This window comes from Bubalus bubalis, chromosome 4 (genome assembly GCF_019923935.1).
Source record: "Bubalus bubalis isolate 160015118507 breed Murrah chromosome 4, NDDB_SH_1, whole genome shotgun sequence".
Classification (NCBI taxonomy): Eukaryota; Metazoa; Chordata; class Mammalia; order Artiodactyla; family Bovidae; genus Bubalus; species Bubalus bubalis.
The window spans coordinates 78,566-104,596 of NC_059160.1; the positions used below are offsets into that span (position 1 = coordinate 78,566).

The following is a 26,031-nucleotide window of genomic DNA, read 5'->3' on the forward strand; positions in this document are numbered from 1 at the left end:
AATTAGAAATTGTGGGGCTTTCTAGACAGATTGCAAGCCTCTTTCAAGGCCCCACTGCCAGTGGTCACCATCTCAGCCTCACAGGGGCCTTTGCCTTCCCGAGCAGGCCTTCCAGACATCCACCTGCTTCTCAGAGCTGCTCCACCTTCCTGCCCGCCCTGGGTAAAGACACCTGAGTCCACTCCCCTTCTGCACACAAGGCATCACTCCATCCACCGTTCTTATCCTTCCCGGCATCTTCTCACTTCCCTGGAGGCATCACCCAGGCCCCATCCTGAGTCGAGGTCTACAGTTGCCATGTGTGATGTTCACGCTCCACCTTGACCCAGTGTGGCGTGGCTTTGCACACACTGCCCTCCTAGAACCCCACCAGGTGCCCAGCTGGTCTGATGGCCCGCCTCCATGGTTTCTGGCCCTCCGTCAGACCTCAGCCACGCAGTCTCCACCTTCCATGGCTCCCTCTGGGTCTCTTCTGTCCACTCGCCTCACTATACCGCCCCCTTCACTCTTTGAGGTGCCCCTGCCCTTTCTGGGAGCTACCACCCTCCCCACCAGCTACCACACAGGCTTGGCCCCATCAATGGCTGGTGGCAGCTGGCTCAAGGGGAGATCTGAACTTGGGCAGGAGCTGTTGGGGCAGGAGAGCACAGGCAGACAGGAGAGGGCTCAAAGACAGGAGCAGCAGAATTTAGGGACACCTGGACACTAGCGGGAAAAGTGGACAAAGGCTACGGAGGATACCCGGACTTCTGGCTCAGGAGGGGTCATTCGCTGGGCTGGTGAGCAGAAAGAGAAGCTTCCAGTTCAGGAAGCACGGGCTCAGGGCCAGCACAACTCGGAGAGAGCGAGGCACAAAGAAGCCAGGCATGCGGGCATGGAGGTCAGCAAAGAGACCAGGTCAGAGAAAGGGTCCGTGGGTCGTCGGTGTAAGCGGCCAGACGCCTGCTGAGGGCCAGGGAGGTTTGTGTGACCTGCCCAAAGGAGGGCAGAGTCTGTGCTTCCAGTATCTCCTCAAGTAGGCAACTGAGAAATGGTTTCATTTCTTATAAATTTATTACATAATAATATTATAATTATTATCAATAATAATAATATAAGAAACATAGATCTCTGTGGGGTGTATCACAACGTCAGGGTCAGGAGGCCTCGGAGCTGGAGCAGGGGGAGAAACCCCCCAGGTGGAGCTCCGTACAAAAGGAGGGGCGAAGCGGAACTGACCCTGTAAAGTTAAAAACCCAAACTGAACGGAACCAAAACCCACAGGTGAGTGAGACGAGTGTGTATGTGGCAGTCTGTTACAGTGACTGCTGCCGTGTGTGTGACCTGGTCTGTTGGTGAAAGGGTTACTGGGTGTGAATCTGCCCAGGGCATGGGGCCGGTGGGCCGGGGCAGGGCGGGTGGGCACAGACCGGCGTGCCAAGCCCCTGGGCTGTGAAAACTTCTGTTTTCTGGGTTTTTTCATTTTTATTAAAAAAAGCTAGAAATATAAACAGAAACTCGTGAGTGACGTGGATGGAGCTTAGTCCAGACTCCAAACCCTAGGTTTAAAAACGTCCCGGGCCCCCCACCCCACAGGTCATTGCTGAGTGTGAGGAGTCACAGTAAGGGGGGCTGGGGTGCCCACTGGGGTCTTTGCCTCTCCCCAAGGCTCGCAGTGGCCTGACTCTAGGGGTGCCCCTATGATCCCCCCTAGAAGCCCAGAGGGGGCGGAGCACTGCCTCCAAGGGCCCTTGGGGGCCTCTCCCAAGCAGCAAGGCTTCACCAAGAAGGCCCACTCAGGCTCCGCGAGGCTCTGGACGGACAGGCTGGGCAAACAGCAGGTCCCAGGGTGCAAGACGACCTCTGACTTTCTTTGGAAGTGGAGACGGGGTGCTTTCACAGGCACACACCCATGCACGCACCCTGTGCAAGCTTCCGAAGCCCCCACACTAGTCCAGAGTGGCCCCTTGGGACCACCCTCCAGTCAGGCACACAAGGGGCTCCAATGCACTCAGTCGCACCCCGAGTTTCACACACTCGCACATGTGCGCACACACACACAGGGCGGAACTGGCGACTTCAGGTCTGAGGCAGGGAGGCTTCTCTGCTGTAGTCGCCCAGCAGCGCGGAGAGGAGGCTAGACCCCTGCTGGGGGGGGACCCTGTGAGGGAGACGGCCGGGGGCAGGTGCCAGGGCCCTGCGACCACACCCACCCCGGGCGGCTCTCCCAGGCCGCGTGACCGTGCGAGGGCCCACAGGAGTCGCCGCCTGCCGCCCCTCCTCCACGCAGCACCTGAAGGGTCGGTGGGGAACACCATAGCTCAGCGAGGGGAGGGGGCCCAGCGGGGCCCCGGGGCGGGTGCGAGGACCCTGGCCAACCCCAGACCAGCTGGAGCGTCCCCTGCCCCATGTGGGGTGGCAGTGGCAGTTGAGGGGCCAGAGATGGAAGACTGGGCAGCCGCAGCGGAACCGGGGGCTGGAGGGGAGGGGAAGGGAAGCTATTAAGGACAGAGATATTTGTTCCTTTTCTTGTTCCAAATATAGAGTGGATTAAAATATGCAAAACAGGGGGCTCCTTGGCCCCCAACCGAGAACCCCGATGTCTTCCCCCCTCCCCCCGAGTCACCAAGGTGTGTCTTGACCTCGCATGCTGGACTAGGTTACCCCCTCTGGGAAAGTAGCCACCAGGAGCTCAGCGGGAGATGGTCAGGCTGGAGCACCCCGCCCCCGACCCCCTCCCGCTCCAGCCCCCCACGGCCCGCGCCCTTCCTGACCGTGTGCTGGGTGGGGCTCGACGGCCTGGGAGGGCGCTAAGCAATGTACAGGGCAAGTCTCCGAGCGACAGCGAACAGGACGATTCATGCAACATTCCTGGCCCGGGCGCCGGTAGGGTGGGGGCTGGGGAGTGGGCCGAGCCCGCAGCCCGGGGGCGGAGGGGGGCCCTGCCCGCAGGGCGCGGCCGGGGCGTGGGGAGGGGGCGGGGGGCGTCAGCTGCCGTCCAGCTGCCTGAGCGCGCGCTCGATGTTCATGCGGTGGCCCACGCGCGTGACGCCCAGCTCCACGAAGTCGTCCTTGGTGAGCGCCGGCAGGTGCGCACCCTCGATCTCGTGGTCCTCGAAGCGGTCGCGGTGCTCGCCCAAGTGGATGCTCTCCAGCCAGTCGCCCACGTCGAACTTGCTCCAGAGTTGCAGGGGCTTTTGTTGGAAGGGCCGGCGCGGGCTGGGGGCCCCGGGGCCCGGGCCGGGCGCTGGCGAGGGCAGCGGCGAAGGCGAGGGCGAGCGGCTGCGCGCGCTCACGCTGCGCACCACGAAGCGCACCTCCTTCGGCTCATGCGGGATGGAGAGGCTGGACGACTTGAGGATGGTGGGGGGCGTGAGGCCGAAGGGCCGCCCCGCGCCCCCCGCCCCCGCCCCCAGCCCCTCCACCCGCTCCAGCGACGCGGGCTTCACTGGGCTCGGGGCGCGCCGCGCCACAGGGTAGCGGCCGCCGGGCCGCACCGGGTAGGAGGCCCCGCCGCCCGGGCCCCCAGGGCTGCGCTGCTGCGCTGAGATGGTGCTCAGCTCACCGAGGCTGCTGAAGAGCCTGCGGAGGGAGAGGGGGTCAAGGCCAGGTGAGGGGTACCAGGCAAGGTGGGGCCGGGCGGAGGGGCGCGGGGCCAGAGGCCAGGAGGACGCTGGGGGCGGGGCCGGGGGCGGGTTAGCCTTGGGGCCGGAGGGAGACAGGAGGATAGGATCCCGTGGTTCCTCTGGCCCGGCCCCCAGAGTCAGTGCCCTGCTGGGGGAAGGGGAGCCCTAGACTGAATGGAGTAAGAGCCCGGCCCCTCTACTCCACGGGGGCTCCGAGAGCAGGCTGCCTGAGCAAGGACAGCCTCTGGGGCAAAGGGCTGACCCGACATTTCTGACAGCCTGCGACACCGGCTCTGGACACCGCCCATCCACCCAGACCCAGAGAGTAGGGCTGGCAGTACCCCTCAGCACTGCCCCTCTGTTATCATGAGACCCAGAGAGACCTGGGCCGGCCGCAGGGCTGGCTGAGCCGTGATCAAGGCTGGTGGCAGCACAAGACAGAACAGTCCATGAGGTCTGAGACGGACACCAGGAGGCGTTCACACCCACACAGAGAGCAGCGCGTGCAGGACAGGCATGAGGCCGCGGTGCACGTGCCATGCGGCCTCGCTGCGCAGTAAAGCACGCGGCGGCGGCAGCCACGTATGCCACATACATGCAGCAGCAGCGGCAGGAGCGGCATGGCCTGCCCACGACAGTGACAAGCAGCATATGTGCAGAAACAGCACACACTCACAGACACACGCGTGCGCAGATGGTCTGCACTCCCCAGCTTCACCTGACGGACCCGGCCTTCAGCCCCTCCACCCCCCAGCATGGCCGTGGTGGGAGGCCCGACGGGAGGCCTCCTCCAGAGAAAACCCCCTCCTGTATCCCACATCGCCCCCACCCAGTTTGTCTCCCTATGCCCCTGCTGTGGCCAAGGGAAGCCTCGGGGGACCGGCCGTGGCACCGGGGCCCCACGAGACCAAGCACAGCAGAGATCCAGGCGGGCAGCGCACAGAGAGGCATGGGATGGGCATGCTCACTTACACAGCCGGCGCTCGGGACCACCGCGCAGCTAGACAGAGCAGCCACATGCAGATGGGCAGGAGAGAGCAATGAGAGAGAGAGTTAGCGCCGGCCCTGAGCGGGCGCGCCGGGCAGAACCACAGTGCGCAGCCAGGTGGGGACCCGCTGGCCAGATACCCCGGGAGGAGGCTCGGAGGCAGTGGGCCGGTGCAATGGGAAGGAGCACACTGGAGCTGCAGGGCGAGGGGAAGTGCAGGCCAGACGAGGTGGGTCTGGGTGGGCCTCTGGCCAGCCTGTGGCCTGTTCTCCACTCTGTGGCCCTCATCCACAGGCTTCACGCAGAGCCCTGTGTGCCAGATGCCCAGCCGACACCTGGCCCTGGGGGTGCTTTGTGACCTTGTGCTGCTGCCGGCCCGCCTCCCTTTCTCTGCCCTTGCCTGAACTGGGCTAAGGACCCCTCCCCTGGGTTCCCCCACTTTTGTGCCATCCTGACTGGTGCCTGCCCCACATTGTGGAGGGCATCCTGAGCATCACTCGTCCCCTGAAAGCAGGTCTTGTCTTCTCCTCTCTCACCGGTGCAAGGTCAGCGTCTCCCAGGAGATCCAGCTCTGTCCTACTCGACCTGGTTTCCGCTGCCTGGCTCCCTCTCCTCAGCCTCTGTCCCCGCTGCCTCGCCCAGTTGCTCAGATCCAGAGCAGAGCCTCTTGAAGAGGCCAGACCGTGTTCTCCCCACCCCAGCAGAGAGGGGCTCCAAGAGCACCTGGGTGACGGGCTCAGGGAACAGGCACCGATCATTAGAAGAAACCCTCTTCTCCCCCACATCTGGCCTCGGTGGTACCACCTGGATTTCGGGGCAAAGTAGGGCAGCAGTGGAGGCGGGGGAGGACCCCAAGGGGCTGGAGGGACCCCAAGCGGTAGAGATTGCTAGGGAGGGCAAGGGAGCGGAGCTGGGGTCAGCGCTCCTGTCCCCGTGCCCAGGCCCCCGCACATCCCCCCCGGGCCCGGGAACCTGCATCTCAGGATGGAGTCCTGTGTGCCCACCCCAGGCGTCTCCTGGAGCGGGGTCAGGAGCCCTGGCAGGAGGTGAGCTGAAGGCCAAGGATGAGGGTGTACTGGCTCAGAAGCGCCAAGGAGACCCTGCCAAGGGGAGATCCTGGGTGTGGAGCAGGGTGCCTGCCAGAGGCTAGGGCTGGTGCCAGGAGGCGTGTGAGAGAGGGACTGAAGGGCCACGATCCCCTGGGGCCTCAGGGGGGAGAGGGCTCGTCATGCTCCCATGGCTGTCCCCCCGAGGCCCCAGGGCCTGGCAGGAAGTGTCCAGGGATGCCACATCTGGGTGTCTGCTCCTCCTCCCCTTCCCCTCGGGAACAGGGAACTGCCCACATTGTCCCGGGCCAGGACCCCCAGGGCGTCCCTGGTTGGGTCCACGTTTCCACACCACCTCTGCACGGCCGCCACTGTCCGCCACCGCTCGTCACCGCTCTCCACGCTCCAGTGGCCTCCCCACCAGGCCCCGGGCACAGAGGGCTTCCGGGAAGTCTCTGGCATGTGTACCTCACTAGGCACCTGCACCCTGGACGCCTCCTGGTCTTTCTGCAGACAGCTTAGCCAGGCTCCACAGTCCTCGGCATCCTCCCCACCGGTGTCTGAGTCTTGTACTATCCGGCTCACTCCTGGCGCCTGGACCAGTGAGGTCTGCTATCACGCCTCCCCTCCCCTTCCCCAGCCCCTGCAGCTGCCGAGGATGTCAGCAGAGTCCCCTTGCTGACCTGTCCACCAGTTCCCCTCTTAGGTGCCCTTCCACTTCCCTTCTAGATCGGTCCCCCATTAGTTCGCACTTTCTCCCAGGCCATGTCATCCACCTCCACCCTTTGCTGTAACCAGTGTGTCCACGGACGCCGCATGTCAGGCCGAGCCAGTCTCTCCTGAGCCCCAGACCTCTGCTGGGGTCCCCACACATGCTCTCCTCCCCTGATCCCTCCCGCGCCAGAGGCCTTGGAGCCCCCATCAGCTGCCCTGTCTCTTCACCCGCATGGCTCATGAACCCAGGCCTTTCTCCTCATCCCCCAGCTACCTCTGATCCCAGACCTTTCATGGGCTCGCTCAGGACCTCTTGCCTGGCTTCCTAATTGTTAGCCTTGACTCCTGGTACCTAGCTTAAAGCCAGGAACACAATATGCATGAGGGGAAATGCTGTAAGACCAGAGCCACGTGATGTGTCACTCCAGGCCTGACTGCCTGTCAGCCCAGCGACGCCAACAGGCAAGAAGCAGCCCAGCCCGGCCCCGGCCTCTGCCTGGAACTTTCTGCCACTACACTCATGCAGGGCAGGTCTAGGCCTGTGGCCTCCTGCAACTTGAGAGGCTCATAGAGGGAAGTAGCCCTCAAGAGGAGCTCAAACGACTCGAGCTGGGAGCACCACGAGGCCCCCTTTGGTGTCCGCGTCTCACCCAAGCCCTGACTTCTCACTGCCTGCACCAGCTCACGGCTCCAACCTCCAACACTCCAGACACCCCTGGGCGCCCCCTGTGACCCTTTCCCACTCCTCCAGTGGAGTTCGTGGCCCCTGAGGCCCTGATCACGGCTCCTGCAAATCCACCTCACAGGTCCCTCACCTGTGAGGACCTCCTCAAGGAAGGAACACACGCTGGCCCTTGTGTCCTGCCCTGGCCGGCACACGACAGGTCCAGTTTCCAAAGAGCAACTCCTGTGGGCCTTGAGGCACCTGCAGTCACGTCAGGCTCCAGCCAGACTCCCGGATGCGAGCAGGACAGGGCCCACAGGGGTCCCCCGGGCAGGGTTCTCCATCCCCGCAAAAATGTGCGTCTTCTGTGGGATGATACCTGGTGACCCCCTAAGGAGATGGTCAGACCACAGCATGCCGCACATCAGAAGCTCTGAGAAGCACCACTGAGAAGAAACCTCGCCAACTTTGTGTCCAAGAATCTTTTTAGGTGAAATCAGATGTGCGGCTCAGACAGGAATAAAACCGAGAGCCAGAGCAGAGCCGAGCGTTGCTGTGGGGCTCAGAGACAGGCAGCCCTCAGGCCACACGTGGGATTCAGATCCAAGCACGGGGTCTGGAAGACGGAGGGAGTTTAGAGCGGGCGTGGGGCTCTGAGAAGATGTTCTGCTTGTCAGGCTAGACTGAAAGCTGGAAGCAGAGAGAGAGCTGGTCTGGGATCAAAGTTGCAAGCAGCCAAGTCCATGGGCCTTCCGGATGCATTTCCACAAGTTACCAAGCTTCACGTCCTTGACGTAAGCAGTAACCTCTCCTTCCCTGTCTGAGATCTTTTTAGATCTCCAGGCCACGGAGTGTCTTGCAGCTAAAGGGACACAGAGCCTGGACTGAGCTATCAGTGGAGAAGGTGGGCAGAGCAAGTACTTCTTCCCTTGTGGTGTCTCTGTGGTGAGGAGGCGGGCAGGCCTGGGTCCAGGCGACAAGGCTCGGGGGTGTGACCCACTGAGTGGCCGTGGCAACTGCCCTCGAGCTTCAGCTGGGGTCAGTCCCAGAAGGAAACAGCCCCACCTGGACCCCAAACCTTCTACATTTGGGACATGTCTCCAGCAGACAGTGTCAGCAGCAGCTGTGGTCACAACGTGAGAAGTGAGGGCCAAACTCTAGCCGCTGCTGGCTGCAAAGAGCTGCCCAGCAGCCCCAGCCGGCGACACGTGCGCCACACGGGGTGCTGACTGCACGGGGGGCTGACTGCCTGTGCTCCCACCCAGGGCTGAGGGCAAGGAGGAGGAAGGACAGATTGTGAGCAGGAGCCGACGGGATGCAGAGGGGCGTGGCGAAGGAAGGGCGGGGCACATGGGTTAAGGCCGCTGGGCCTGCGGAGGGCACTGACTGGGCTCAACTGTAGTGACTTCAGAATCCACGAGCTGTTTGTTATACTCCGGTTGATAAACGTAGGTGCTGGTCTACAGAACGAACACACATGCATTTCTGAGTGAGGGAGATCACTGTTCAGTTGCGACCCCGTGGACTGCAGCACGCCAGGCTTCCCTGTCCTCCACCATCCTGGAGTTGGCTCAAACTCATGGCCATTGAGTTTGTGATGCCATCCAACCATCTCATTCTCTCTCACCCGCTTATTCTCCTGTCCTCAGTCTTTCCCAGCATCAGGGTCTTTCCAGTGAGTTGGCTCTTCACATCTGGTGGCCAAAGTATTGGAGCTTCAGCCTCAGCATCAGTCCTTGCAATGAATATTCAGGGTTGATTTCCTTTAGGACTGACTGGTTTGATCTCCGAGCTGTCCAAGGGACTCTCAAGAATGTTCTCCAGCAACACAGTTTGAAAGCATCAATTATTTGGTGCTCAGCCGTCTTTATGATCCAACTCTTGCATCCATATATGACTACTGGAAAAACCATAGCTTTAATTATATGGACCTTTGTCGGCCAAGTGATGTTTCTGCTTTTTAATACCCTATCTAGGCTGGTCATAGCATTCCTTTCAAGGAGCAAGTGTCTTTTAATTTCATGGCTGCAGTCATCGTCCGCAGTGATTTTGAAGCCCAAGAACAGAAAATCTATCACTGTTTCCATTTTTCTGTATCTATTTGCCATGAAGTGATGAGACTGGATGCCATGATCTTCATTTTTTGAATGTTGCGTTTTAATCAAGCTTTTTCACTCTCCTCTTTCATCAACAGGCTCTTTATCACCTCTTCGCTTTCTGCCTTTAGGGTGGTGTCATCTGCATATCTGAGGTTGTTGATAGTTCTCCCAGCAATCTTGATTCCAGCTTGACTCCAGCCGGCAATTCACATGATGTACTCTGCACGTAAGTTAAATAAGCAAGGTGACAATATACAGCCTTGACTTACTTCTTTCCCAATCTGGAACCAGTCTGTTGTTCCATGTCCAGTTCGAACTGTTGCTTCTTGACCTGCATACAGGTTTCTCAGGAGACAAGTAAGGTATTCTGATATTCCCATCTCTTTTAAGAATTTACCATGGTTTGTTTTGATCCACACGGTCAAAGGCTTTAGCGTAGACAATGAAGTAGAAGTAGATGGTATTCTGGATTCCCTTGCTTTCTCTATGATCCAATGGATGTTTGCAATTTGATCTCTGGTTCCTCTGCCTTTTCTAAATCCAGTTTGAACATCTAGAAGTTCTTGGTCCACGTACTGTTGAAGCCTAGCTTGGATGATTTTGAGCATTACCTTGCTAGCATGTGAAATGCATGCAACTGTACCATAGTTTGAAGATTCTTTGGCATTGCCTTTCTTTGGGATTGGAATGAAAACTGACCTCTTCCAGTCTGATGGCCACTGCTGAGTTTTCCAAATTTGCTGGCATATTGAGTGCAGCACTTTCACAGTATCATCCTTTAGGATGTGAAATAGCTCAGCTGGAATTCCATCACCTCCACTAGCTTTGTTTATACTAATGCTTCCTAAGGCCTACTTGACTTCACACTCCAGGATATCTGGTTCTAGATGACAAGGCAAGAATACAAAGAACTGTATAAAAAAGGCCTTGGTGACCCAGATAACCACGATTATGTGGTCTCTCACCTAGAGTCAGACATCCGGGAATGTGAGGGGAGTTACTGCACATTAACCCTGTGTGTGTCACCAGAAGGGGCTTAATGACAGAGACTCCAGATTACAGTGGATAAAGAGCAGGGCTTGAGGTCAGCTGCCACCATTTGCTGGCTGGAATGGCCCTCCTCAGAACCTCAGCTGTATTGTCTGGAAAGTGGAGGTTACATTCATGTATCCATCCAACAGAAAGGCGGTGAAGACCAAGTGACGTGACTCAGTCTGGTCCGGTGCAGAGTGTGCTTATTTTCCCATAAGGGCTCTACGAGTCCACCTGCTGCCCTGGCGGAGCACCTGGCCACCCTCACTATTCCGCGAGCGAGGGCTGCAGTTCACTGAGGCTAAGTGGTTTGTCCAAGACTACAAACTCAGATGCAACCTGCTGAGGGTTGATATCCAGGACCATCTGACCCAGGCCAATGTCAGGGAACAAAGTGAGTTGCTAAAGCTGATGAATGCCATGGCACAAAGGAGTCTCCTGTTTTAGGCTCGCTAGCACCTGGTACCTCTGGGAATATCACCCGAGTCCCCTTTGGATACCACCCCCACCCCCACTTTAGCACCTGTCCAGTAGCTGGGCTGACCACAAGCCCTGACCCCTAAAACAGCATATTACACAGGCCTGCTCAACAGCAGCCCTGCGTCTCCCTGACTCAGGTGACCATTTCAGGGGACACAGGGGACCCAGATGAAGCCAATCGGAGCCTTGGATTTTGCAGGAACTCCTGAGGGAAAGAGAATCACTCTGCCGTGGGCCTGCAGAGCAGATAGAATATAAAAGCTGGAACTGCTGGCCTTGCCCCGACCCCCACATCCAAGAAAGGAAACACACGCAGGTCCTGATGCAACCCAGAGCCACTGGACGAGAGAGCCTTGCCATGACAAATGGGAAAGGCTGAAGATGACCACAGGAGACACAGCAGGAGGCTCCTGAGAGACCCAAGGAGACGCGGCAGGAGGCTCAGGAGAGACCATGGGAGACATGGCAGGAGGCTCAGGAGAGACCCCGGGAGATGCCGCAGGAGGCTCAGCTGATAGACCACCTGCTTCAGCCCCACGGGAGCCCATGGAGCGAAGACGGGGCCTGGGCTGCCCTGAGCGCGGCTCTGGGTCTCGACAGCCAGCAAACCTCAACCAAGTGTCTGTCCTTCTGTGGCATCTGTCCTAAGCTGCCTGCCTAGGCCTCAGATCACAAAAGACAGCACTTGCATTTGGCAGATGTTTTATTAAGGCCTGCATTGTGCCGGGCGTGGTGCTACCCACTGTCACCGGCCCTAATTTTCATCAGGAGGGGCACAAAGGAGTGCAGGGGCTGGTGGAGGCAGGAGAAGCAGAGAGCAAAGATGGGGGCTGGTCCAGGCTGCATCAGGAAACCCCCGCCTTCAGGGCTCTGTTCCTGAGAGGCCTGGGCTGCTCACTCCAACTGGACTCCCCTGGCCACACCCCTAACACCCTCTCTAAGGGCACTTGAAACATTGTCCTGGTAGGAATAAGGCCTTCACATTCAACTGGGAGTTGGAAGAGGTGAAAAGTGGGGAGGGCACCAGAGCCAGCCCAGGATGACGGGAGCTGGAGGGTAGCTCCCCAAACCACTTAGGAGAAGCATCACTAGTTTCCCAAGCCCCCACCTATCTTTTGAGTCCTTAGCTGGGAAAAAAGTAGATTGGACAAGCCCTTGTGAGTAAAACCTGGATCTCCTCACTGCTTTGTGAACTCTGCATTCCAAGGCTGGCAGGACTCACTAGGTTGGTCACATGGTGGAGAGGAGGAGTCAGGAGGTGGTGCCCCACGTGATACCACAAAGCTAGAAGTGGGGGAGAGCCGCCAGGGTGCAGAAGGCAAAAGCAGACAAGGACTGACCGGGGGTGACCAGCTCTGACTCAGACCAGCTCTCCTACCAGCATCCATGGAGCCCACAGGCCCAAGGAGGTCCTCTCTGGGGCACACTCTTGGGAATGAGGTCCTCAAGGGAAGAGCCAAGGGGTGAGCCCAGAGGCTGTGGCAGCGGACTCTGAGCCAGAGCAGCCCCCAGCCCCTTGCCCACGTCCAGAGCACCACATGGCCTCTCTAAGTCCCCACCTTGTGCAGGCAATGGGCGGGGAGGCCAGAGGAATGGGGAAGGTACGGGGAAGAAGCAGATGGAGGTGCAGAGAGAGAGGATGCTTTCCATCTAATGGCTCCTTAATGCACTCTGAAAATCACGCACAGGAATCAGTATTCGAGGGGCTCTAAGGCAGTGCTGAGTGACAGAAATGTTTCTGGGGCAGAAAACAGGAAATTGGTGGTGGGTCTTAGGAGGAAAAGGATCCAGTGTACTCTAAGTTTCAAAAGGAAGTGAGGAAAGATGGTACCAACCGCATGGCACAGCCACATGGCCACAAAGAGGACGGTGGGGTGGGTAGCGGTTTGCACAGGGCACCAAGAAGTCCAGCAGCTGGGGGTGGGGGCAGCGGCAACTTTAGAGTGGACCACAGAAGGACCCTTAATGGTAGAGGCACCTATGGTCAAGAGAGAGTCCTCGGGGATTCCCAGGGGCACAGAGCCTCAGGAGGGTGCGGAGGTGCTCACGCCCAGCCTTCATGGCCAGCACCAACAGGGATGCAGAGAAGAGCACCTCTGACATCTCAGGTCCCTGAAAGAGCCTTGGGTCTCAGACAGACGAGGCCAGGTAAAGGACAGAGGGGTGGACAGGAGAGCGCAGGGCGGGGTAGCACGGACAGGTGACAGAGGGGACGGGATGGGCGGCTGGGGGACGGAGCCACGGAAGGACAGGAGGAGCACGGGGCGGGGCGGACGGGACCCGACCCTCCCCACTGCCCTGCTCACCGAGCTGCCGCGATGGGAGACTTCTTGGCGGGGTCCAGCAGGCCGCCCAGGCCGCCGGCCGGCTCCTCCCCCAGGGAGCGGGTGTCTTTGTTCAGCTGCTGCAGGCGGGAGCTGAGCTCGGTGATCACAGTTGGCTTGTCGTCTTCAGGCCCAGGGAGCCCCCGGCTCTCGACGGGGTCCCCCCACAGCTTGGACCTTCTCTGGAAGAGGTAGCGAGGGCGAGCAGGCCCGGCAGCAGAGGCCAGCCCGGCGGTGGCGGCGTGGTGCTGCTGGGCCATGAGCTCACTGTCGGAGGACTGCTTCAGCAGCGGGTCCCTGAAGGTCACCGGCCCCTTCCCCAGCGGGGACTTGAGCTTGGGCTTGGGAGGCACTGGTGGCTTCTCGAGTAGAAAAGTATGTCCATCGGCGAAGGAGGTGTGGGTGTCCGTGAGCTCCCCGCTCTCCGAGCTCAGGGTGGACATGCTGGACACGGTGGAGATGGTGCTCGTGGTCTCCAGGTGGGGGTCGCTGGAGCTGCGCGTGTCGGCCTCCTCCACCCCCGAATCCGCTGCGGACTCCGGGGCGGGCGGCGGCTCGCTGCTCGGCTTCCCTGAGGCCGGGCCTGGCACCGTGGTGGGCGAGGGGCCGGGGCCGGGGAGTGGCGTGGCCAGCAGAACCCCGTTGGCAAACTCTTCGGGAGGCGGCACGAGTCCAATGCGGGCCAGCTCCTCTCTGGTCTCCTCGTCGCTGGAGGACAGCTGGGCTGGCGGCAGGTTCACAGCGAATACCAGCTCCGGCTCCTCCTCGGAGCTGCCCTGGCCGGGCCCGGGGTCGGTGGGGGCACTGCCGGGGGGCTGGGCCCGGGGGCTCGGCAGGGGCTCTGCGACCACAGCTGACTGAGTGGGGGCCGGGGCCAGCTCCGGAGTGCCAGGGCGCTGCTCTTCGGCCCCCAGCCCACTGGGCTCGTGCCCGTTGCTGGTGGCGTGCACAACGATGAGGCCAGCGGGCCGCTGCAGGGACGTGTCCAGGACGCTGAGGATCATGGACTTCTTGTCCTCCGGAGACTTGCGCTCCTCCCGGGGCACTTTCTCGGGCTCCCTCCGCGCAGGCACGGGAACCCAGGCTGGGCTCCTGGGGGAGAAGGCTGGCGAAGCCAGAGGCCCTCGCTCCGAGTCCCGGGCCTGCACATCCACAAACAAGGGCCCGGGCCGGTCGGTGTCGGGGCTGTGCACAGGTGTCGGGGACCGGGAGGGCGCCTGGGAGGCCAGAGCCCGCTCGCGAGCCGCCAGGGCCAGGGCCAAGGGCGAGCTGGGGTCCAGGGGTTTCCCGGTGAGCGGGTGGATGAAAGTGGAGCCGGAAGGCCCAAGGCTCGGGCCGCTGACCAATGGCTTCAGAGCAGAGACTGGGGAGGGCAGCAGCAGGTCGCGGCCGGTGGTGGTGGCGCCGGCTCCCAGAAGGCGCTCGTCGATGGAGCGCGAGGGCTGCAGGGAAGGCATGTCCGCGCTCGGAGAGGTGCCCTCGATGGCGCCCACAGACAGGAACACGGTGGAGCGCCGCCGCTCCTCCAGCCGCCGGTCCTTGCTTGGGGCCGGGCCGCCAAACGCCAGCCCGGGGCCGTCTCCGGGGCCGTAGTCGAGGCCGCTGGGCCGAGGACCGCGGTGCGTCGGGGAGGGCTCCCTAGCGAAGCTGCCGACGACCGGGCCGGGGCTGCCCACGGCCAGGGCCGCGCGCTCCTGCGCATCCTCCACCTGCAGCTGCTTCACCAGCGGGCTCTTGCGGCGCTGAGGTTTGGACGGCGCGAAGAGGCTGGCGCTGAACGCGCCCAGGTTGGCGTAGGGGCTGTCGGGGCCCGGCGGCCGAGGCCGCCGCTTGGGGCGTTCCGGCGGGGTGGCCGCTGGCGGGGGCCGAGAGGCGTCGGCCGCCTCGGGCGCCGAGTCCTGCAGGATGATCATGGAGCGCGCGCGCTTCTGCCGCTCCGGGTAAGGCAGCGGACCCAGGGCCGCGCCTGAATCATACAGGCCCGGGGCGCCCGCGCCCAGGCGCGCCTCCAGGCCGGGCTTGAAGCTGGAGCGCACGGTGTCGTAGGCGCGGCCCGGAGGCGGCGGTGGCGAGAAGGCGGGGGGCGGCCCAGAGTCGAAGTAGTAGGGGGCGGGAGGGGGCGGCGGCGCGGTCTGCGGAGGGGGCGGGATGCCACGGCCCTCGCGCACCGAGTCCTGCATCGATGTGCTCCTCGGGAAGCGCCCCTCCAGCAGGGACGCCAGCTTCTCGTCCTCCCCTGCAGACAGAGGCCCTGGTGAGCCCAGCCGTGGCACCGAGGGCCAGGGCCTGCGAGGAGGCCCCTCCGGACCTGGACGCCTGCCCTCTCCCCACCCCCGGGGGCAGCCCAGGTCCCGGGCGCAAAGGCATCTTCAAAATCTGCTAGGGCTGCTGGCCTGCCCGCCGGAGGATGGAGTCAGGGTGGGTGTGGGCACTAGGGTTACAGAGCAGAGGGAGACACGGGGAGACACGGAGAGCCCAGGGCAGGGGGTCTGAGCAAGGTCCTCAGGCTGGACTGGTCCCGGAAGGCCAGGCTCTGCACCTCAAGCCGGGCGTCAGGTTGGTAGGGCTCCTGCGGACTGGGGAGAGGGATGGGTTCAAATACAGGGGAGAGGAGGGCCCAGCAGCAGAGGCTTTTGAGAGAAGACTCCAACTCTGACCCATGGAGAGGGCCCAAAGACAGCAGCCCCCACCCCACCCCCACCCCAGCAGTGGGGACGGAACTGCAGAGAAGGGCGAGGGGTGGTCGGAACAGGCCTTCCCGCCCAAGATTGAGCAAGGCTTCCTCTTGAGCCTCTAGCAGTGGAATAAGCAGGTGTCACTGGGAGGCCCTGGTGGCAACCGGGGTTGGAGGAAGGGAGACAGTCAGATATAAGGGGGAACTCTCTCAAGCAGGAGTGATTCACTGTAGGCAAGGGGCAACAGGACTGTGGCCAGGAAGAGAGAGCTGAGGCCCGGGTGAGTGGTGCTCTGTGAAGAGACAGGTCCAGAGAGGCTCCATCCTAGCGACCCATGGGCACTGGGCTGGGGGAGGCTGCCAGGAGGTCATGCCATAGCCCTTGTTGCTGTTCAGTCACTAAGGCATGTCCAACTCTTTGCGACCCCATGAACTGCCGTAGCCCTAGTGGCAGAAATTCGGGAAGGCTGGGCAGAGGAGGGATGGCAGGCTGAGCACGTGACCCACGTTTCAGCTTGACTCCTTACTGGCTGTGTAAGCCTACGCCAGGCCCTGAGCCCCTCGACGCCCCAGTTCTCTCGTGGACAACACAGAGTTAAAATGAACCCTACCTCCTGCCTCACTCCGATGTCATTAGGGTCTGTGCAAGAGCAGGGCTGGAACACGCAGGGCCCCCACTGTCCTGCCACCTCGCTAGAACCTGGCGGGGCCTCCCGGGTGCCCGTGTGCAGTGCAGACAGCTGGGCCGCCCGCGCGCTCAGTTAGGCTGCAGGCGACGAACAGCCCAGGCCAAGGAGAGTGGACGAGCAGCTCCTCAGAGCTGACGCACAGGGCTCTGGGAAGACTGCTTGCGGATCTACACCTGGCCTGGCTCAGGGCTTGGCCGCGTTCCCATGCAGACCGCCTGTCCCCACCCACCGCCCCCTCTGCTGCCGTGGCACTCTACCAGTCCACCCACACAGCACTGCCCGCCTGTGTCTGCGTAACAGCACAGCAAGGGGCGTGCGGTGGGGCTGGGGGCCTTTGGTGTGCGATAAGGCTTGAATTCCAGTTCTGCCCGTTACTGTCTGATGTTTCTTCGCCTCCTGACACCTCAGCTTCCTCATCTCTGGAGACCTGCCCCCTCCCATGGGCGTGTGGCGTGGAGCTGTTTAAAGGCTTAGAGCGCAGGGCTGAGTACCCAGAAGCACCCCGGGAAGGCAGCTGCAGTCGCCATCACCACTCTTAGGTCTGCCTTCCACCCCCACTGCTGGACACAGATTCCGGGCCAGGTGTGGCCTGGGTCTCCTCCCCGCCACGTTTCTTGCGCGGCATATAAACGCAGCTCAACACCCACCAGCTTGTGCACGGGCTGGAGCCACGCGGGACCAGCCAGTGCTCCTGGAGGATGCAGGAGGTTTGGCACACCGCGTTCTAAGGCGGGGTGAAGACACGCCACTTGCCTTGGGGTGAAAATGGGACTCTGTTCTGACACAGAGCAGGTGGGGCCCTCTGCCCAAATAATAACCCTGGGCATTTCCCCAGCACTTTCTGTGCACCAGCCTCAAGATGCAGGACAACAGCTACTATGAGCATGAGTACAGCCCTCTGGGTGAGCCTCAGAGTGGCCTCAGGAGGCAGATACTAGATGGTCCTCAGGTTTACGGGTCAGGACCCTGAATTTCAAGGATTGAGATGTGTGGCCAGGGTCACACAGACAGGACAAGGGATGAGGAGCCCCAGAGTCTTGACACCTCCATCAACGTTCAAGTGAGTGACAGGTGGCAGGCTAGGGCATGGAGGATTAAAGACGAGCTCCCTGTGGACTGAGCCCAGGAGCGTCCAGGAAGGGAAACGCTGGTAATCTCCACTGAGCGGTTCACAGCCTGAAGGACAGGCACTTAGATCTGGACCTGCGGGGCTCAGTACTGGGACTGGGTGGGGCTGAGGGACAGGTCATCCAGAGACAGTGAGGGTGGGTGGGTAACAGTGCATGCGGAGCCAAGTCAGAAGGAGACAGAGACAAACATCCCCAGATGAAGCGGCAGAGGATGGCCTAGGGCCCCGAGGCAACGCGGAGCCCACAGAGGAGTAACTCCAGGGATGCAAGGTGATCTCTGCACTGCAGAAAGCCCCCTTTGGCCAAGGAGGTGGACTAGAGAGTAAACAGAGGGTGAAGCCCGGGCGACGGTCACAGGGAGACCCAAGCTGGGGCTTCAGAGACTGAGGCACGAGACAGCGAGGCCTGGCCAGGCAGGGCTGCCAGGTGTGTAAGGGAGCACACCACTCCTATTTGGTGGGGCAGCCAGAGCATGAGGAGGAAACACAGATGCCCAGGGCTTAGGCCAGGGAGGTGAGGGGGACGTGCTTCTTGGCTCCAAAATAGCTGCCCTCTCCTGCACCTCGTCCCCAACCTCCCACCACAGAACTGGCCCCAGCAGCCTCTGAAGGGCCACTGCTGCCAGCAGCTCAGCCCTATCTCCCAGAGACCCCCAGGCGCCCTGCGTGTCTCACCCAAACACACACTCCCCAGCCTTCCTTGACACCCAAGCATGACTGGTCCTCCCTAGTAAATATGCCTGCATACCCACCATGCAACTGCTGAGCTGAGCTGTCTGCAAACATGTCACCTCCCCCAACTGAGTCCCCAGACCCTGTCCAGCATCAGTTTAGAGTGTGTATTAAGCAGCAGGGCCCTGGGGTGAATAAGGGATTGGGTTTGCCATCAGTTTGCAGCTGATTGGCCAGATGAGTGGACAGAAGACAGGCAAGGCAGCTGTGTGACCTGGAGCAAGTCATTTTTCCTCTTTGCCTCAGTTTCCTCATCTGCAATCTAGAGGTACTGACAGTGTCGTCTCAGGAAGGCTCTGGAAGTATTAAATGAACCAGCACATGCAAACACATGCTCGAGTGAGCACTGGCATGTACTCTGCTGGGCATCGGGCACACAGGAATAAAGGGATGGGCAGGCAGAACGGTCAGCAGGTGAACAGATGGACAGAAAACTGGACATGTCTGTGGGTGGATGGATGGACAGGTGGGGAGGTAAGGGGGCCCCGATGCCTAGAGGGAGGTGGTGGGGAGGGCTTCTTAGATGATCCAGCCCAGGGTCAGAGGAGGAGGTGGCCAAAGGTGAGGGGGAACAAGGCCCCACGGGGACAGGTGCCGAAGGCAAAGAGGCCAACACAGCCTTGAGAAAGACCCACGTCCCGCAGGCGAGAGATGGAGACTAAGAACCGAGGGGGAAACGGCAACTGTCCTTGAAGTCCTAGAGAGGAAGACTTCAAGGAGGGAGCAGGAAAGTCAAGTGTGTCCCCTGGGAGGGATCCCCTGGTGGGAACAATTTCAGTGTTAAGTATGGACAAAGCTGGCCTGCCCCAGGCCAAGAGGCAGGTGGGGAGACAGCAAGTAGGGAGACTTCTGCAGAAAACTGCCTGTGAAGGAGAGGAGGGACGTAGAGACGTAGCTGGAGTGCTGGAGAGGGGAAGAGGCGGGTTCAAGGGGAGAGTAGCTTTAGCATCAGAAGTGTGACATGAGCTCGGGCTGCAGGGGCACAGCCAGGCAGGGTACAGGAGAGCCAGGGACGGGGACGCCGGTGTCTGTGGGACAGCAGGACCGGGGTGCCCGCTGGTGGGGAGGGATGGGGAGAAGCCTCAGGGGTATCTTTCAGCAAAGTATCTCTTGGTTGGGTGAAGGACTGACATCCCCTCACCCCCATCTATGTCCACAAACAAATGAGATTCCTGGGCCGCCGCCAGGCAGAGGCAGGACCCGGAGAGGAACTGTCAACCTCAGTTGAAGGGTGGTAAGAGACAGGGGCCTCCAGCCCGGCACCCACTCCAGACCCACCCAGTCCTCCAGCCCCATGCAGCCCCCAGCCCAGCCGTACCTACAGACTTGGTCCGTGGAATCCCCTTCCGCAGGGAGCCTGGCAGCTTCTCTGGGCCTGGGAGGCCCTGGCGCTCAAACAGTGACTGTGAGAGTTGGAGGGGGCAGGGGTATATGGAGGTTCTAGAGCACCGGGGTCCCTAGCTCCCCATCCAGCCCCACCCATCCTCCTCCTAAGCCTGAGATCAGACCCTCCATGTGCTAATTCCAGCAGCCCTGGTGCCCATGGTGCTGACACAGAAGCCAGATCCAGGTCCTGCCTCCGAGGAGCAGGGGCAGAGCTGTGGGACCCAGGCAGCCCTGGGCAGGGTTCTTACAGACAGGGGCCTCGGTGAGGCTGGGGGGCGGGTGGAAACAGCCCAGAAGCGGGCGGTGGGGGACAGAGGCACACCGTGCCGTGGCCTCAGCTGGGCTAGGGTCCTTGCTCCAGGCGCACAGAGCCTGCCTAAAGCAGGAGGCATCAAGCACCACAGCCAGAAGGCTGAGCACTCAGCAGGCTTTAACTGTGGCTGCTCGGGGGGCTCAGATGGCCCCCAGTGTCTTCGGAAGAGGCTGTGGGGTCCTTCACCCCCACCCCTGAAGAGTGGAGTCCAAATGAGGGACCCTCACCCTCCACATGCACAAGCTGGGGGGAGGGGACGCAGCCCCCGTGCCCTGCCCACGCCCCTGCCCCCAGCTGCCAGGCGGGCTTACGCTGATCTCAGCAGGGGTGATCCTGCGGCTGGTGGGCCGCTGCTTGACGGTGGCCGCTCTTGAGTCCGCATCCGCGATGTCGGGCCTCAGTGCCGGCTCCGCGGCGGCCGCCAGGATCTCATCCAGCTTCTCTGCACAGCCAGAGAGGTGCCGCCTCAGCCACGGGGCCCCTGAACCTGCGACAGCCCTCTGCAGCCCCAGACACAGCCTCCCGCAAAGCTGGTCCTCCCGGGGCTGCTAACAGAGGCCGCCCAGCCCAGCCCGGCCCGGCCCTCACTCCCCAAGGCATGCGCTCCTGACCCAAGATAGGAGGCCTGGGACTTGTGTCCCATCCAAGCCCCGCACCCACCAGAACCAGCCCCCACTCCAGCCTGGCCTCTCCCCTCAGGGATGCTCCAGATAAATCCATGAACGCAGCTCCAGGAAAGTCTGGCTGGCCATGAAGGGGAGGACCACGGCAGGGGCAGGACTGTTCAGAGCCAGAGACTTCCTGAGTTTCCCAGTTTCCCGCTGCCCTTCCTTTATTCCCGTCTGTACCCCCACTGCACCGAGGCAAGCAGCAGCTCCAGAACAGACCCTGGTGCACAGCCAGGTCCATAAAGAATGTGCGTAAACCAAAACCAGGGAGGCGGGTAGCTAGTGGTTCACTGCCCCAGGCTAGAGACCTAAAGCATAGCTCTATGCAGATGAGGAGGCCCCAGAATCTACAACTCGAAAGGCAGCTCCATCTAGGGTGGGAAGTGCTAAGATGAGGCTATTGGGAGAGGCAATGCTGAGGGGCTTCCAACAGCCCCTCAGAAAGCTGCCCCAGAAGCTAGGAGGGAGAAGGCCCAGCCTGGGGCTGAGGCCTAAACCAGGTGCCCTCGGGAGGCACTCTTTTCAAATCTGTTATGAAAGAAAAGCTTTGCTTGCTCGTTTCTCTTAAAGCTATTTAATGTTTTGGAAAGCAGTAGCTTTAATGAACAACATGACTTGGAGATTCTGTTAAACAAGTGTGTCTGGATGACTGGGGAGGGTCCACTTAGGGCCAGCACGCGGGACACAGCAGAGGGGGAGGCAGCCCCACTGTCTGCCCGGCTGCCCCCTGGCCTGGCTGTCCGTAGCCCCACTGCGACCCACCTGTCACTCAGCCACCAAACCCCCGAGCCCCGCCCCCCACACAGGAGCACACATCTGTTACGACTAGTCACCTGACGCCCCAAGTGCCCCAGCGGGAGTGCGGCGGTCAGCACGACACCTCCTCCCAGCACTGCTCAGCGACTGCCACAGGGGCGGAAACAAACTCCTCTGAGATCTCCAGTCCCATCCTGTATGCTGACTGTCCTGACCTAGTCTCTTTGTGCCTTGATTTCCTGATCTGATAAAACAGGCATAAAAAGGTGCCCGCTTCAGCGTCTGCTGTGAGAATCAGCACATTCAGCCCAAGGGCTGCAGCTGCGTCTGGCTCAAGGCAGGCACTAAGGATACACTTTCTACAGCCCTTCTTGTCTCTGCACCTCACCTCCCCAGACAGCCCATGGGGAGGAGAGAGCAAACGGCCGTCCGCGCCTGCGTGTCCTGAGCATCCAACCCAGGCTCCAAATACATGGAAGTTCAGCAAATGCTGGAGTCACCAGCAAAACACACCTTTATCTGCAGACCAGCCCACTTGGCCTGTGCACAGCTCTCAGCACCCCCAGGGGCAGTGGGGGTCAGAGGGGCCTTCCTTTTGCTTCTGGAATGAGGTGAGTGATTTCCTTTCAGAAGCTGAATCCCCATCACCACCATTTGCTAAGTCCCTTGTGGCTCAGCTGGGAAAGAATCCAGCTGCAATGTGGGATACCTGGGTTCGATCCCTGGGTTGGGAAGATCCCCTGGACAAGCAAACGGCTACCCACTCCAGTATTCTGGCCTGGAGAATCCCATGGACTGTATAGTCCATGGGTCGCAAAGAGTTGGACACGACAGAACGACTTTCACTTTCACTTTTCACTTGGTGACTTCCAGCGTGAGAAGAGACTACATGATTCCTCTCATCCCGCAACAGCCACAGGCAGAGGACACAGCTACTGTCTCCACTTCACCAGCAAGAATCTGAAGCTCTGGGGAGAGGAGCTGCCCCAAATCACAGATCCAATAAGAGATCAGACTTCACAACCAGATTATCCAGAAACAGCAGACATAACAACATGAGCAGAGAGAAAATATTTCCATGTGCCACACAGGGTACATGCTCACCTGAGCTGGGTATTTACAGGCTGCATCTCTAGGTCCAGAAGAACTCAGTTCCAGAGACACAAAGCAAGTTAGCAAAGCAAAACCACCGCTGGCCACCAGCAAGGGGGCCCGAGGCCAGACAAGACTTATTTTCAAAAGGAAAAGAACCAAGAATTCTGCAAACTGCAAGCTGGTGAGGTTGACCACAATCCCCAAAAAAACGAGAAAAAATATATGCTTAAATAAATTACTTTAGATTCTTAAAGAAAGAAGAAATGAAGGCCATTAGGAACCAGGCCTGGGGCCCTGGAACTGCTCAGTCCCACTGCCCGCAGCCACACTGGGTGTGGAGACCGGACACGGCAGGCACGAAGCTGGGGACGCACCTCTCTGGACCAGGACCCAAGAGGAGGTGAGGGGCCTTCAGGGGCGACGAATCACCACCATGTCCCCTACAACCGGAAGCAGCACACAGGCCACAGCAGAGCACCCTGGGAGCCCCGCTAATGAGCTGAGGGCAGAACCAAAACATTCCTAAGATAGCGTCTGTGTCTGCCTCAAATGTGCGAAGAAAAGTGTCCCCAGAGGAGACCCAGTCATCTGTTTTCTACCTGAAAAGACCCTGGGGAAAGCCTTTCACCTGGGACTGGGGCAAGGACTGGGAAAACTCAGAGGCAAGATCGCAGGTCACACGGGGAACCCGGGCTGAGACAGGTGAGTGTGCCCCAAGCACAGGGAACGCCCAGCAGACCAGGACTGGGGAGGCGCCAGGCACAAACGAGTCGGGACACACACAACCGAGCCCTCGCAGGCTCCCCTCCGGCGTGGACGGCCGCGCGGCAGACAGAGGCTCACGGCCGCCTGACGGGTGGAGCCTGCAGACGAGGGAACTCAGCACCCAGGCCCAGCCTCTCCTCCCATGGATGCTGTGCCTGGTGCAGCCAGGCCAGACACATGCATGTGCAGGAAGGAGGCTCAAAGGATGGAGGGGGCAGCCTGTTGGGAGGAACGGGGTGCTGAAGGCCACCCAGCTGCGGGGCCCTGATTCCTGCCCTGAAAGGATGTCAGCACTTGCCTGAACCCCACAACAGACCAGGGCAGAAACAGAACCCACACACCAGGCACAGGAGTCCCAGAAAACAATCCAAGCTCGGGCTGAGCACCCGGGCCCCCGCCCCCACTGGCCCAGCCACTCTGTCGCCCCAGGGAGCTTCTCGGCTGGGCCCCCTGGAACCCCTCCTCCGCTCCAGGCCTGGCACAGGCCGTGGCTTCCCTGGGGGGCTCTTCTAGCTCTATCTCAGACTCCCACGCCCTCACACCACCGCCCAGCCCGCCCGAGCCCCTAAGGCCTGTGGCTACGCTCACCAGCCCAGCCCAGCCCGTCTGACCCTTCCCAGGTCTTTCTACTGTGCCCCTGAACAGGAGGGTACAGCGCAGGCCTCCAGACCCCCTGACTTGACACACCTTCCCTCACCAGGGGTCAGGCAAAGCTGGGCCTGGGGCACAGCAGATGACTCACCCCCTTTCCTTCTCCGAATGGAGGCTTGGAATCAAGAAAGAGTAAACGGGGTGAGAGGCAGACTTTGTCCCCCGGCACCTGGGCTCCACCCCCGCTCCCACCCTCCTCCCCCACTCCCCCCCTCCCAGCCTGTACCCCGGCAGGTTGTGACTGGCACATCTACCCAAATGCCAAGTTGGTACAGGAAATTCAAGGTGGGAACCCAAGCAGGGACAATGCTGTGTGCATGCACACACACACACGCTCACACACACATGCAGACATGCACACGTGAATGCATGGCTAAATCGTACTTGGTTGAATCAAACGTTTGTTCAGAAAAAAGGCCAAACCTCATAAAAACCCACTTCAGAGACCATCAATGGTGCGATGGTCGCCCATGAGCATTCCAGAAGTATGCTTCCAAAACGGGCAGGTCAGTGTGTCTGCCGGACCATGGCCAGTCAGGGAGCACCCCCGGCACAGCCACTGCCCTGACATTCTCACCCCAAAGTGAAAGGAGCCCAGCAGTCCCAGAGTTCTTATGAGAAAGAGGACGAGCCGGAGGTGCTCCGGCCCCTCGGGGCCCCTCTGGCCTGGGCCCCCGCTGGCCTCTACTGCCCCAGGATGCCCGGGGCCAAGCTATGCACTGAGCACTTGGTGACTGAGAGGTCCTGCCCGCCCCCCTCCTCCCCCTCCTCGCTTCTTCTCACAGGGAGAGTCCCTACCCAACCCCTTCCTCTAACCCAACTTCTGCCAGCCTCCTCGGCCCCCTCTGCTGGGACACCACCCCCTGGACACACCTCCCTTCCTCTTCCTCCTGAGGACCCTCTGAACAGCAAGGCGCCACCTGGCCTGAGCCCCATCCTTGCCACCTGCTTCTTCTGTGGCCTCATATTTTCATTTTTTTCCACGTGTTCAAGTCCTCGTCTCAATAGATTGCAGGATACCTAAGGGCCCTATCCGCCCTTGATGTTGTGACATAAAAGTAATGTGTTTATGCTGGCAAGGAACCCATGGGTCTTATTTCTACCTTTTAAAAGCACAGTGAATCATGGGATGATTGCTTAGGCACCTGAGAAGACCCTGATGCCAGCCTGGCTTTCTCAAACCATATGTCAGGAGAAGGTCAGCAAGTGGGCTGGCTCCCCAGAACAACTGTCTTCGGGGGCAGGAGTGGTCTTCCTGTGCTCCTGGCCACCCAGGCCCTTCTCACAACAGAGCCACAGGAAGGGCTTGGGTCCAGTTCAGTTAAAACTGCGACCCCTCACTCAGCAGTGTGCACGGAGGCTCTGTGCGAAGCTGTCCCTTCCCCTTCCCCAGACTCTGTTCAGGAAGAGCTGGTGGAAGGATCTGACCTCAGGCCGCACGAGTGCCCCTTCCCTCTGGAAGACGGGTCAGCGGAGCAGCCCTGTCAGAAGGCAGCAGAGGAAACACCCAGACCAGAGAGGAAGGAGCCTCTTTTTCCACGCACTGGTCTCTGCAGACAGAAGCAGCCCAGAAAGCAAAAGGCAGTTCTGTTTCTGCAGGGCAGAGGCCCTGAGTCCCTGGATGACAGGCTCTCCAAGCACCTCTTTGTGCAAAGCGGGGAGGATCCCTTCTGAACGTGCAGCTGAACAGGGCCTCTGGCAGGAGACTTCTGGGAACCACCCACCAGAGCCTAGTGTGGGGTCTAGCCACATCCACTGCCGACTGGCATCTGTCTATCGATCGGTTTGGAGCCTCAATCAGTGTGATGGATCAGCTCCCCCTGACTGGTCTCAGACCCCTGTGACCCTGGGGCCCAGAGTCCGCCCACTTCTCTCCCGTACTCTTGACTGAGGAGTTTACTGGACACAGAATTCCAGGTGGAAAGCATTCTGACTCAAGACTTTGAAGTTACTGTCCCATCGTCTTCCAGAATCTGCTGCTGCTGACGATGACCTTGCTGTCGGTCTGACCCCTGTTCTTTCTAAGTCATCGTCCTCTGGTAGTTAAGAGTCTCCCTTTCACCTGTCGTGCTGTGAACTCTTACTACCAGAGGTAGCTTTGTTTCCACTTCACTGCTTCAGACTTAGACTCCGGCAACCTGGATCCTCACGTCCTTGTTCAATTTTAGAAAAGTCTCAGTCATTTACTCTTCAAATACTGCCTCTTCCTCAATTTTTTTAC

General features: G+C 60.4%; 1 protein-coding gene across 2 annotated transcripts in view; it reads right to left on the reverse strand.

Annotated features, from left to right (window-relative positions):
• Nucleotides 1–1,034: 1,034 nt before the first annotated feature.
• SHANK3 (SH3 and multiple ankyrin repeat domains 3) overlaps nucleotides 1,035–26,031 on the reverse strand; it is a 51,257-nt gene continuing 26,260 nt past the window's right edge. Inside the window, exons 19-23 of one of the 2 annotated variants that reach the window (XM_025282569.3) lie at nucleotides 23,902–23,925; nucleotides 20,187–20,317; nucleotides 19,495–19,579; nucleotides 12,935–15,188; nucleotides 1,035–3,561 (exon numbers count right to left, since the gene is read on the reverse strand). In XM_025282569.3, coding sequence (XP_025138354.2) covers nucleotides 2,967–3,561; nucleotides 12,935–15,188; nucleotides 19,495–19,579; nucleotides 20,187–20,317; nucleotides 23,902–23,925 — 3,089 coding nt within the window. In that variant the 3' untranslated portion in view covers nucleotides 1,035–2,966. The remainder of the gene's footprint in view (nucleotides 3,562–12,934; nucleotides 15,189–19,494; nucleotides 19,580–20,186; nucleotides 20,318–23,901; nucleotides 23,926–26,031) is intronic. The other variant, XM_025282570.3, reaches the window with a different exon arrangement.